Genomic DNA, 12,612 nt, shown 5'->3' on the forward strand with positions numbered 1-12,612 from the left:
GGGGGGCGGGGGGGGGGGGGTGGGGACAGGGTCCCCCCCCCCCCGCTCCGCCCCGCCCACCTCACGGCCCCGGCTCCGCCCCAGAGCGCAAGGTGTCTGTCCTCTCCGAGCTTCTGTCGGTGCGCGCCAGCGAAGGCGACGGAGCCACGTTCGAGTGCACCGTGTCGGAGGTCGAGCCAACCGGGAGCTGGGAGCTCGGAGGCCGCCCGCTGAGACCCGGAGGCCGCGTCCGCATCCAACAGGAAGGTCTGACCGACTTTCTACCCGCTCTGGCCCCTCGCTGCCCCGCCCTACCAGGATAAGTCCCACCTCCAGGTCAAATGGGCCCCGCCCCACGGCCCGAGGAGCAGTCTCTCGATCTCTCCCTGGCCCCCAGCTCTGAGCCCTCGGTCCTGGACCTCCCCTCTTACCCCTCGGCATCTCAGTTCCGCCCCGCCCAGCGCACATTTACCGCGTCCGAACCGACCCGGGGACCTACTCTGGCCCCACCCTCATCCCCGAACCCTCCTCAGAGGCGACTCCGGCCTGGCTAGCGCCCCCTTCACCCCCAGGAAAGAAACACATTCTGGTGCTGAGCGTGCTGCGCCTGGAGGACACTGGTGAGGTCCGCTTCCAGGCGGGACCCGCCCAGTCCGTGGCTCAGCTGGAGGTGGAGGGTAAGCAACTGGGGCATGGACGACCTGGAGTGAACACTGTCTACCCCTGGAACTGGCAAGCTGGTGGCTGGTCCGAGGACCCCTACCTTCCCCACCCCTTTCTCCGGGGGCGGATCACAGAGAGCAGTGTATTTCCTGGGGAGCAGGAGACTTTGGGTTGTGGGTAGAGAGAAACGGGGTGGTGGCATAGAGGTCTAAGACCAGGAGTAGAGGCCACAGCGGGAGGGAAGATGCGTCTCTCCTCCTGGGATCCTGCGTGTCCCTATTAACCTAAGCCCTCATCATCCACCCCCAGCATTGCCTCTCCAGATTTGCCGCCGCCCCCCTCGCGAGAAGACAGTTCTGGTCGGCCGCCGGGCGGTGCTGGAGGTGACCGTGTCCCGCTCTGGGGGCCAAGTGTGCTGGTTGCGGGAGGGGGTCGCGCTGTGCCCGGGAGACAAGTACGAGCTGCGCAGTCATGGCCACACCCACAGCCTGGTCATCCATGACGTGCGACCTGAGGACCAGGGCACCTACTGCTGCCAGGCCGGCCAGGACAGCGCCCACACACGGCTGCTGGTAGAGGGTGAGTAAAGCCGACGGGGCAGAGGTCAGAAAGGCAGGCCGGCTGGCCAGGGGTCTCCTAGGAGCTGGTGGGCTGAGACACACCTCCTGCAGGTTTTCCAAGACTTGGGACGGCAAGCTGGTTCTGAGATGTGTTGGAGGTGGGGAATGGGGAGGCGGGAGATCACAGCCAGGGCTGAGGAGAGGAGGGAGTCCCGTGTTCTCAACAGGAACCACTTGGTTCAGGGCAGCTGTTTCCACCTTTCTACACCCCTTCCTGTCCGAGCTTCTCCTTACTCCCTCCTGCCTCTGGACCATGTTCGTCTCCCCTGAATGCCCCATCTGTACCCAAGTTCCTCTCCTTCCCACCTACCAGCCCCTGGTCTGTGCCCCCCGCCTGTCCCTCACCCTCTCCTGCTCTCTGCCCAGCTGGCGTCTGCCCATCTCAGCAAGCTGCACTCTGCCTGGGCAGAGGGTTTCTGCTAGTCCCCTTTCTTTCCTCTTCCACTTAGGAGGTGCCCCCCTCTCCACCTGAACGCCTGTGTTCCCTTCAGGTGCCTACCTTCCCCACCTCTGACTGGCCACCCTCACTTTCCTGCCCCTACAGACAGCCCTGACAGAGGCCTAGAAAGGGTGGTTCAGAGGGTGAGGGCCCAGCTCTTCCTGTGTGGGTGCCCAGGCTCTGCTAGGGGAGAGGAGTGTGGTGCCCACTGTCTCCCCAGCCCCACTCGCAGTCATTCCTCCACAGGTAGCTAGGAGGACCGAACCAGACCAGGCGGGTGCCCTCGGACACCTTGGAAGGCGCATGTCCTTACCCTGGGAAGGGGTGGGGAGGGAGGGGAACCAGAGGTGTTGGGAGACAATAAAAGTGGTACAGCCCCTTTCCTGGCTCTCTGTGTGACGTGGGAGGGCAGAACTTGCCTGGAGCCCCTGTGTAGTGAGTGACACAGGGGACCAAGGGCTGCAGGGCTTCCATCTTGGCCCATGGAAGTACCAGCCACCAAAGACCACCACTCCTGGCAGAAGCCTCACAGTTTGGCACGTTTATAAAAGATGTCAAACAGGGTGGGGTGGGGGGGAGACAGAAGCATGAGGTGTCCAGGGTGGCATGACCGACACCAGACATGCACCGTGCATTGAAGCCCCTCCCCCAGCCCCCTGCCCTGACCCAGCCCAGAGCAGCACCCGCCCACCCCCATTCCCTGCCACTGCCCTCAGGCTGGTGGCTTGCAGAGGACAGGGGACCAGGGTGAGGGCTGCTGCAAATTTGCCCTATGGACAAAGACAAGAAGTCTTAGATGAGTCTGGCTGAGAGGTGGAGGCGATGGGGGAGGAAGGTAGACCTCCTCCACTTAGACATGCAGGAGAGTAGCCCATGGGACCCCAGGAGTGGGAGAGGAGGCAGGGCCAGCCTCGGAGAAGCCCTACCAGTCAGAAATCTAAGGCAGGGGTCCCAGTGTCCTCTCCAAGCCCACCCCTCCACACACGCACACACAGGCGACACACTCACAACCCTGAGCACACCCCAGCGGGGCTCACACTCGCGTCCCTCAGGAGCCCCTCTGGAGCTTGGGAAGAGGCTCTCCCCTCAGGCCAGGCCGAGCCTGAGATAGGTCCTCCCTTCTGGCAGCCAGGCCATCCCTCTCCGGGGTGGGGAAAGGGACAGCCAAAGGCCACAGGGCCAGGTGGGCTGAGTCATGGCCCAGCGGGCCTCCCCAAGCTGGCAGAGCTGGTGACCGATGAGTGTAGGCGGGCAGGAGCAGAGAGACTGCTATACCCGCATGGGGGGCCCAGAGCAGGCCGTCAGTGGCCCCCGGGACCCGTACTCATAGTCCGCGTCTGTGGGCGAGGCCATGAAGGAGCTCAGCGAGCTCCCTGTCTGCCGGTCCCGGAAGCTCTGGATGTAGCTCTGTGGGAGAGTAAACACAGGTGTGAGAGTGCCACTGCAGACCCCTGCCCTGAAAGCCACCCAGGCAGACATGCTCAGCCTGCACTGTCATGAGCCTGAGACGCGTCATGGTCTGCTGTCGACCTAGGACCTCACCGCACCCAGAGTCCACAGCACTGAGACGCTACCCCCTACTATACCTCATTAAAACTCACGCTCAGGACACCTCTCCCCAACCCATCAGGCTCCCAGTACAGGGGTTACGATGGGTGGACAAGCGCTAGGCCTTCTAGACAGTGACCAGCCCCTGGGGAAGGCCCAGTCCTGCTTGGACAGAGTCCCTTCTCCCCACTCAGGGTGCTCACCGGGGAGAGGATGTCTCCGTTGAAGCGTTTGATGGGCACTGGCCTGCGCCGATAAGCAGGGTCAGGGGGCCCAGGCCTGGGAGGAGCCCGGGGGCCTCTAGCGGGAGGCCTTGGGGGTCTCTTCTTGCGCCGCTTCTCCTTGCGCTCTTCCTGCTGCCGAATCCTCATCAGCTGCACACGACGGCGCTGCCGGCTGATGACCACTGTGAAGGGGTGGGCAGAGCAGGGTCTCAGAGGCCCACGTGCGTCATCTCGCCCAAGCCTCCCTGTCCCTTCTAACCTGAGGGCTCCAGGCTCCCAGATTCCCCTCATCTGAAACCTCTCCTCCTTTACTTTCCTGGTGTCCCACCTCCCAGATGGGACTTCCCACAGTTCTTTTCTTCCAAAGGTCTTCACGGAAGATTCCTAGACTCTAGGTGCCTGCTTCCCAGATGCTACCCCTCTCCCAGTCTGGAGCCATAGGTGACTCACCTAGACCAGCTATCATCATCTCTCGACTAGACAACTAAGCTGCCTCCTCCGTAGTTCCCCTTCTATGCTTGCCTTCCCTGATGCTTTCTACACTCAGCAGCCAGAATGAGCATCCCAAATGCTAAATTAGATTATATCCTCCCTCCTTTAAACCTCCAGTGGCATCTCACCACCCATCTAATGAAATCCAGAGTCCTCATCACGGCCCACGGCGCCCACACAATCGGCATCCCTCACCCACCACTCCCGCCCGACTCCTCAACAGGCCAAGCTCATTCCCCTCGCCCTTGCTATTCCCTCTTCTCGAGCTCTTTGCATGGCTGGTCCCTTATCCTTCAGGTCTCTGCTTAAATGTCACCTCTTCCAAGTGACCTTCCTTGGCCACCCTGTCTGTATTTCACATTACTCTGCACGTCTCTTTCATATCACTCCACACAATGGGAATTATCTTGTTAACTTGCGTGTCTAGTGTCTGTCTCCCCCACCCTGAATGCAACCCCATCAGGGCAGGGGCCTCTTCTGTTTTGTCTCCGTTGCATCCCCAGTGCCTGGAATGGACTTGGCGCAGAGCTGCTGCTCCATCTGTTGTTGTGGCAGGAATGGTGGCACTGAAGCTCCCGTCCCGGCACTGAAGGTCCCAGAGCCAGAGCCGGTCAGCTCTCTAACTCAGCTGAGGCCTTCCGCTGCTGGTGTGTACAGCTCCTTCCCCCATGCACCGTAGCTCAGACCCACCCCCCTCAAGCACCCATTTCTCTCACGCCTACCCTGGCCTGTGCCTCCTCACCTTCCGTGTGGGAGTCCCGCTCGGTGGTCACCCGCCACTGCACCAGAACGCCCATCAGGCTGAGCAGGGGCCAAAGTGCCAGCAGGGCCCAGCTCCGCCAGCAGAGGGGGGGCACGGGGGCGGCCCGCAGACGCTCCACTGCGTAGCGCCCCAGCAGCAGCAGCTCGGCAAAGTAGTCGGCAGCCGTGGCGATGAGCGCAGCACCCGTCACGGCGGTGGCCAGGGTGGTGAGCGGGCGGGGCCAGCGCAGCGTGAGCAGGGCGCAGAGCAGGCCGCCCCCCAGCAGCAGCCCCAGGGGGCCCCAAACAGAGCCTGGCTGGTAGTAGGGCGCAGAGCCCAGTAGGGCGGCAGCGGCGAGCAGTAGGCCGAGCAGCAGCCCTACCAGGAAGAGGCCCACGCTGCGCACCAGCATGGCCACCAGCCCGCAGAGCAGCCCGATGCCCAGCGCGATGCCTGCACTCGCCCCGGCACTCAGCTGCGTCTCCAGCACCCGCTCTCGGTAGCACAGCAGGAAGATGACCACCGAGCCAAACAGCAACCCAGTGAGGAAGAGTACTGCCTTGAAGCAGCGGTAACCTGGAAGGGAACAGCGGCTAGTGAGAGACCAAAACGAGGTCCCTGGGCTGGAGGTAGGAGGTCAGAGGGGTCAAGGACAAGGAATCCCAGGGGAACCAGAGGCAGAACAGTGAGATCAGAGAATTGGGGGTCACTGGGGTCCTGAGGGCGGCAGTGAAGGGACCACTGGGGTCAAGGAAGATCAGAGAAACAGGTCATCGGGAGTCACTGGGAAAACAGAGAGACAGTCATTGAGATGAGTGTTGGATTTTTGAGATAGTGATAGATCACTGGAGTCAAGAGTGACTCAGTAATAGGGTCATTGGGGTCTTTGGGATCATAGAGGTCAGAGAGAGAGGCCACTGGGGTCACAAGTGGACCAGCAGTAGAGTCACTGGGCTCCTTAGAGAGGGATTGTTCAGAGCAATGAGGTATTTGGAAGTCAGAAAGAACTTGAGAGGTGAGGTCACACGGGTTCAGAAAGATGGGGTCTTTTCAGGTCAGGGGAATTGACAGATGTGGAATCACTGAGAGTATGAAACGGTTTCTGAGCGAGGGTAATATTGAAGCCAGAGAAATGGAATCACTGAAATCGTGGTGGGGGCAAACAGACGATGGGGTCATAGGGATTCCCCTATGTTAGGAGTAATAGAGGGAGTCAGAAGGATGGAAGGTAATGAGATAGCTGGGGGTAATTAGGGGTCACTGGGCCTTACAAGGAGTCATAGGGGGTCAGAGAGGATTATCGGGGGAAATAGTGGTTGTGGTGTTTCAGAAAAATGGAGGTTATAGGGCCATTAGGCCCATTAAGGGTACCTGGAAGTGTGAGGGACTTGTAGATCCTGGAAAGCTGAGAAGATGGAAGTCAGAGATGGGGGTCAAAGGGTCAGGGAGAGCCAAAGAGAAAGGTCATAACGAGGAGAGTCCGTTCTAAGAATGAGGGGAAGAATTGGAGTCCAGGAGGTTCTGGGGTTGGAAAGAGGAGTAGGGCATGCACAAGGGCTCAAAGAATCCAAGAGCCCGAGAATGGAAGCCTCCAAGAAGGGTAGGTCGTCAGGGAATCCCAGGGGAGGGAATGGCAGGCTGCACTGAGCAAGTGTAGAGGGAGTGGGTAGGAATAGTGGAGGGGGCGAGGTGACACAGACTCCTTGGAGACCCAGAATGTGTCCTGAACCCTTAGAGGGGCTCTTCCCCCTGCCCACTCTGCAGTTGTTTGGTCCAGAGTCTGGGGGTGGAAGTGGAGGGACCATCTGGCTCCCATCCCTGCCTACTATCCAGCCATTCTAGGGGGAGATGTAAAGGCTGCCGAGCACAAGTCCTGCCCCACTTCTGCTCAACCTGGAACTCAGACCTCCAAGCCTCCTTTTCACTTCATCCAGCCACCTATAATGCCCTGCCTGGAGGCGTTCCTTGGATGCCCGGCCCATAAAGCTCTCTTTTACCTGAAGTTCTGTACCTCTTGCTGTAGAGTCACTGGGCACTTACTCCACTAGACCATCTGGCACCTTGGTGCAAATTATAAAGAGTTGTGCCTTCCTCTAGGCAAGACAGCCTTGTGCCAAGGTCTAGAGTTTGGCAAGTAGAGCATGGGCTGGATTTCAGCCCCCAGTTGCCTTTCCAAGGCAACTGTGCCTCCTGGACACACAGCAGCCCCAACTACTGGAGGCTGACTTGTACACACATCTCCCTGTGTGTGACTCTGATATGTATCATTTAGCTTTCTCTAATATGTATCACAGATGTGAATGTTCCAGAAGTCCCTTCTTCATCAGACAATATGCCCTGTGGTAAGGGACCATGTTAACTCACCCTCCTAAATGTTTTCAATGCCTACCTAGCACAGTGACCTAAACACATCTTCACCACAATAGCTATTATTTATTGAGTGCTTACTAATTCTCACAGCGCCCCCGCCCCCCGTGTGAGACAAATATCTTTGTTCCCACTGTTCAGATGAGAAAACTGAGGCTTAGAAAGTTTAATGTGCCCAAGGCATCATAATTAGTAAAGTGCAGAACCCGGTTCAAATTCAAGCATGCCTAATTCAAAACCCTGTGTTCTCTAGGATCTAGAGTCTAAATTATCTACAAACATGTGGGATGAAAAAAAGAGAAACGAAACATAGTTCATGGTAGTGGTAAAGTTCTAAAGAAGGTTTGGGGTGCCTCAGGAAAATAACTTGAGGAAACGGTGTGGGGCCCGAGTGAGGAATGAGATGGGGTCTCACCGAAGAAGCAGTAGACGACTCCAAACAGACAGCACATGATGCAGACGAGGGCTGGCAGTGCCTGGTACCTGCGCTCCAGGGGCTGTTCGCAGGGTGCACCCCAGAAGGCATCATCTGGTTCGGGGGGCAGCAGCTGGAACCGAAGTGTCGCCGCAGTGCCCGGCATAGTGCTGGGAACAGTAGGGAGTCACCCTCCCACGTCAGCCTGACAGAGAGGAAGTTGGGGTCAAGGAGGAGTCCTGGGTCTCCACCAGGATGAGGGTGAGAATAGGAGTGGAGAACTAGGGAAGGACACAGTGGACAAAGGAGTGGTGCCCACATCACACAGCTCTGGAAGCATCCCTGAAGTAAGGGACAAAAGACAAAGGGGGGGGGGGAGTGCCTGGCTAGAGGGAGCTGGGATAAAGAAGTTAAAAGGGGGACTGGGTTGGGGGGAGATGAGGGCAGTGTGCTGCTGGTGAGGAGGCAGCCAGGAGACTGGTCTGTGGGCGGCTAAATCTGGGATTGTCCAAGTTCTACCTGGGCTGGGGGCGACCTGAGCTTCTGAGCGAAGGAGGCTCCCCGGCCGGGGTTGCCGGGCGCCAGAGGCTCCAGCTGACTGGTGTCCGGTAAAAGCCCGCGGTGAGGAGAAGGGGGCTGCTGAGCCGGACGGACCGGTCCCTGCGCGGCGGCGACGCCGCTCCGCCTCCAACACCGGCTGGCACTCCAGTCCCGCGACGTCCGGGCACTTAGGCTGGGCCTGGGGAAGGGAAAGGAGCAGGAGCAGGGGCTCGGGCTGCCCCAGAGCCGCGGCCCCATGCCCTGAGCCCGCCCGCGGCCTTTGGTGCTGATGGACAGCTCCGGCCTCTGCTCCTTACGTCACTCAGGGCGCACCATCCAGGCAGGGGCGGGCTGCTTCTGACGTCACACAGGACGCACCAACCACGCCGGGGGGAGGTAGGGGACTCCGCCCCCGACGTCTGCCTCTCCCGCACTGAGGAGGGGGCACTTCCGGGGGTCCTTCCCCTTTAACCTCCCCCTTCTCCTCCCTCTCCGGTAGCCGGAGCCCTAGACCCCACCCCGGGGGCGGGGCCCTCCCAGTGACACGTCGGACAGCGGCGGCCTTGGCTGAGGCTCCCGCGCCCAGTGCCGGGACCCGCACGGTACCGAGCGGCGGCTGGAGGGCGATCGGAACGAGGCGCAGGAGATTCGGCTCAGGCCGCGGGCTCTGCTCGGCGGGGAGGGAGAGGGCCCGCCCGCTTGGTTCGGGCCCTCCGGATCCGCCCCCTCCCCGGTCCCGCCCCCTCGAAGCCTACTCTCGCTGCTCTGGGGCTGCTCCAGGGCCGGGGGCCCGCGGTCCGGGCGCCATGCGGGCATCGCTGCTGTTGTCGGTGCTGCGGCCCGCAGGGCCCGTGGCCGTGGGCATCTCCCTGGGCTTCACTCTGAGCCTGCTCAGCGTCACCTGGGTGGAGGAGCCTTGTGGCCCAGGGCCGCCCCAACCCGGAGATTCTGAGCTGCCGCCGCGCGGCAACACCAACGCGGCGCGCCGGCCCAACTCGGTGCAGCCCGGAGCGGAGCGCGAGAGGCCCGGGGCCGGTGCAGGCGCCGGGGAGAACTGGGAGCCGCGTGTCTTGCCCTACCACCCCGCACAGCCTGGCCAGGCCGCCAAAAAGGCCGTCAGGTAGGGATCAGACTCCCAGCCCCACCCGCTGGGAACCGGCTGGGACGGACGCGCAGTGGAGGCCGCCAGGGGCTGGGTCAGGCCCCGGAAGGAAGGGTCTGACCGGCCAGGAAGTCTTTGGGCCCCGATAATTTCCGACGGCCCTGCTTCCCAGGGAGGTTTGGAGCCCATCTGAGGCCTCTCTGGGCCCCATCCAGGCCCGGGCAGAACTTGCCTGCCTCTGCCCTAAACCTGCTTGACCCCACGGACCCCCCCCCCCAAAGGTCCTCATAGCTCCCTGGCTCAGTGTTAGGTTTAGAGAAATGACTAGTATATAAGAGTGCGTGCATAGAGAGAGGAAAAGAGAAAAGAGAGAACTAGGATTACCTGTATCTCTTGTTCCTGGGTGGGCACCTGGGGGGGGGGGCGCGGAGGTTTGTGGGAAAAGGGTGATGTACCCATTGCATTAATTCCTCTCTGCCTATGAGTTGAAATAATTTCTCCGAAGTAACACCGAGTTCAAATTCCAGTTCTGCAACTTACCTTCTGTGTTACGGAAGGTAAGTTACTGGAACCCCTGACCACCCCCCCAAACACATTCACTACATCTCTATGCCGTTTATTCTGTTATTTCATTTATGTGATGTATTTGTGGTATAATGGCATATTATTTAGAAATTAGTGTATACATGATGTGCGGAGCACCTATATGCCAAGCATTTAGCTAAGTGCTTTAAAGAGATACAATCAGCCCCATTTTACAGATGAGGCTACCCAAGACTCGGATGGGTTTAATAACTTGCTCAAGGACTCAGCCACTAAGTAATGAAACAGGGAATCAGACCCCAAATATATCTCTCATATCTGCATGGATAATGCCATCTCCCAAAAGCACTATGGTAAGGCCAGTATTTCATTTAAATACTCGTGATCCCTGGGGGAGAGTTGTTATTCTATCATAAATGAAACAGGCCCAAAGAGGACATGACCTGCCAGAGCCTGTGTATGCTGCCCTCTACCTGCCCTGTTGTCTTTTTAGTAACCTTGTGCCATCTTCTTCCCCCACCCCCAGGACCCGCTACATCAGCACAGAGCTGGGCATCAGGCAGAGGCTGCTCGTGGCGGTGCTGACCTCACAGGCCACGTTGCCCACACTGGGCGTGGCTGTGAACCGCACGCTGGGGCACCGGCTAGAGCGTGTGGTGTTCCTGACAGGCTCGCGGGGCCGCCGGGCACCATCGGGGATGGCCGTGGTGACGCTAGGCGAGGAGCGGCCCATCGGGCACCTGCACCTGGCACTGCGCCACCTGCTGGAGCAGCATGGCAACGACTTTGACTGGTTCTTCCTAGTGCCCGATGCCACCTACACGGAGGCGCACGGACTGGCTCGCCTAGCTGGCCACCTCAGCCTGGCGGCTGCTGCCCACCTCTATCTGGGCCGGCCCCAGGACTTCATCAGTGGAGAGCCCGCCCCAGGCCGCTACTGCCACGGTGGCTTTGGGGTGCTGCTGTCACGCACGCTGCTGCAGCAGCTGCGCCCCCACCTGGAAGCCTGCCGCAACGACATCGTCAGTGCGCACCCGGATGAGTGGCTGGGCCGCTGCATCCTCGATGCCACCGGGGTGGGCTGCACTGGCGGCCACGAGGTAGGAAGATAAGCCACCCCACTGGTGCCTCTTGTCTGGGCGTGTGCACTTCTCCCTGAGAGGCAGAGGGGGTGGTTGGAGATATGGGCCTGGGTTTCCATGCAGTTCTGTCATCTTCTATCCCTGTGACCTTGGGTAAATTACTGAATCTCCTGAGCCTCGGTATCCTCATCCATACCAATGGAAATAATTTTTTCTCAGGGTTGTTATAAGGATTAGAAAAAATAAGGGAGCCTTGCACATAGTAGGTGTTTGGTGTTGGCCATTATTATTTTATTTGAGCCCCTGGACAGCTCTGAGGTAGGATGCATGCCCGTTTCACAGATGAGCTAGCAGAGGCTTGCTCAAGGTCACACAAGCTCACAACTGGTCAAGGTAGACTGAAGCCCACAGAATTCTGACCCCAAGTCCACAACAGGTCATAGGTTAGAGGGATGAGACACAAACTACGGGGTGGGGTGGGGTGGGGGGGCGACTGTCCCCTTATGTTTCCCACTTCCCTTCCTCTCCCCAGGGAGTCCACTATAGCTACCTGGAGCTGAGCCCTGGGGAGCCTGTGCAGGAGGGGGACCCTCGTTTCCGCAGTGCCCTGACAGCTCACCCTGTCCGTGACCCTGTGCACATGTACCAGCTGCACAAGGCTTTTGCCCGAGCTGAACTGGAACACACATACCAGGAGATCCAGGAGTTACAGGTATGGTCTGGGCTGGAGGTGGGGGGGTGAGGGCATCCTGAGAGGTCTCAGAGATCCCAGGGAAATACAAAATTAGCACAAGAATCACAGAACAAACCTGCTTCCCAGTCCCTGTCTGCTTCTACCTTTTCTCTGGAGCCTCTCCAGAGACCCCCATTTAACTCTTAGGCTGCCTCCATCTGGGGAAAGAATCAGGGGGGGCCCTGGGTGGGCAGAGGTTGGCAAGGGACTGGGAACCTGTCCTGAGTGGCACCTTCTGCCTGCCCAGCCCCCCAGCTGTGTGCTGGCCCCTGTGATCTATGCCTCGCTCATGGCCTGTTCCTCCAACCCAGTGGGAGATCCAGAACACCAGCCGTCTGGCAGCGGATGGGGAGTGGGCAGCCACCTGGCCCGTGGGCATTCCAGCACCGTCCCGCCCGGCCTCCCGCTTTGAGGTGCTGCGCTGGGACTATTTCACAGAACAGCATGCTTTCTCCTGCGCTGATGGCTCGCCCCGCTGCCCACTGCGTGGGGCTGACCAGGCTGATGTGGCCGACATTCTGGGGGCAGCCCTGGAGGAGCTCAACCGCCGGTACCACCCGGCCCTGCGGCTCCAGAAGCAGCAGCTGGTTAACGGCTACCGACGCTTCGATCCTGCCCGGGGTATGGAGTACACGCTGGACTTGCAGCTAGAGGCATTGACCCCGCAGGGTGGCCGCCGGCCCCTCACCCGCCGAGTGCAGCTGCTACGGCCACTGAGTCGCGTGGAGATCTTGCCCGTGCCCTATGTCACCGAGGCCTCGCGTCTCACCGTGTTACTGCCACTGGCTGCAGCCGAGTGTGACCTGGCCCCTGGCTTCCTGGAGGCCTTCGCCGTGGCCGCACTGGAGCCTGGCGATTCTGCGGCAACCCTGACCCTGCTGCTACTGTATGAGCCACGACAGGCCCAGCGGGCGGCCCACGCCGATGTCTTTGCACCTGTCAAGGCCCGTGTGGCAGAGCTGGAGCGGCGTTTCCCCGGTGCCCGGGTGCCCTGGCTCAGCGTGCAGACAGCCACACCCTCACCGCTGCGCCTCATGGATCTGCTCTCCAAGAAGCACCCACTGGACACGCTGTTCCTGCTGGCCGGGCCAGACACGGTGCTCACCCCGGACTTCCTGAACCG

The 12,612-nt window shown here is 60.1% G+C and overlaps 3 protein-coding genes across 4 annotated transcripts in view; 2 read left to right on the top strand and 1 right to left on the bottom strand.

The window, feature by feature from the left end:
• The window catches only part of OBSL1 (obscurin like cytoskeletal adaptor 1), a 20,167-nt gene extending 18,085 nt beyond the window's left edge, over nucleotides 1–2,082 (top strand). The window contains exons 18-21 of one of the 2 annotated variants that reach the window (XM_007445799.1): nucleotides 85–246; nucleotides 552–656; nucleotides 952–1,221; nucleotides 1,948–2,041. In XM_007445799.1, the coding sequence (XP_007445861.1) occupies nucleotides 85–246; nucleotides 552–656; nucleotides 952–1,221; nucleotides 1,948–1,955 (545 nt within the window). In that variant the 3' untranslated portion in view covers nucleotides 1,956–2,041. Of the gene's footprint in view, nucleotides 1–84; nucleotides 247–551; nucleotides 657–951; nucleotides 1,222–1,711 lie in introns of both variants that reach the window. The other variant, XM_007445798.1, reaches the window with a different exon arrangement.
• A 145-nt stretch (nucleotides 2,083–2,227) lies between these two features.
• Nucleotides 2,228–8,359, bottom strand: TMEM198 (transmembrane protein 198). Its single transcript, XM_007445801.1, has 6 exons — nucleotides 8,347–8,359; nucleotides 8,009–8,228; nucleotides 7,490–7,694; nucleotides 4,708–5,283; nucleotides 3,453–3,655; nucleotides 2,228–3,108 (listed from the first exon to the last, which is right to left on the bottom strand). Exons 3-6 carry the CDS (start codon nucleotides 7,653–7,655, stop codon nucleotides 2,971–2,973), a joined length of 1,083 nt encoding a protein of 360 aa, XP_007445863.1. The 5' UTR covers nucleotides 7,656–7,694; nucleotides 8,009–8,228; nucleotides 8,347–8,359; the 3' UTR covers nucleotides 2,228–2,970.
• A 247-nt stretch (nucleotides 8,360–8,606) lies between these two features.
• Nucleotides 8,607–12,612, top strand: part of CHPF (chondroitin polymerizing factor) — a 4,883-nt gene continuing 877 nt past the window's right edge. The window contains 4 exon segments of the mRNA XM_007445802.1: nucleotides 8,607–9,149; nucleotides 10,201–10,774; nucleotides 11,289–11,468; nucleotides 11,801–12,612. The exon segment at nucleotides 11,801–12,612 is cut by the window's right edge and continues 1 nt beyond it. Coding sequence (XP_007445864.1) covers nucleotides 8,836–9,149; nucleotides 10,201–10,774; nucleotides 11,289–11,468; nucleotides 11,801–12,612 — 1,880 coding nt within the window. The 5' untranslated portion in view covers nucleotides 8,607–8,835.

The sequence above is a fragment of the Lipotes vexillifer genome, unplaced genomic scaffold (genome assembly GCF_000442215.2).
Source record: "Lipotes vexillifer unplaced genomic scaffold, Lipotes_vexillifer_v1.1 scaffold965, whole genome shotgun sequence".
In the NCBI taxonomy this organism is placed as follows: domain Eukaryota; kingdom Metazoa; phylum Chordata; class Mammalia; order Artiodactyla; family Lipotidae; genus Lipotes; species Lipotes vexillifer.

Coding starts and splice junctions, on each gene's coding strand:
- TMEM198 (XM_007445801.1), bottom strand. CDS start 7,655: ATGCCGGGCACTGCGGCGACACTTCGGTTCCAGCTGCTGCCCCCCGAA. Junction 5,284..7,489: donor AGTCGTCTACTGCTTCTTCG/GTGAGACCCCAT, acceptor GTTCCCTTCCAG/GTTACCGCTGCTTCAAGGCA. Junction 3,656..4,707: donor GCGGGACTCCCACACGGAAG/GTGAGGAGGCAC, acceptor ACCCCTTCACAG/TGGTCATCAGCCGGCAGCGC.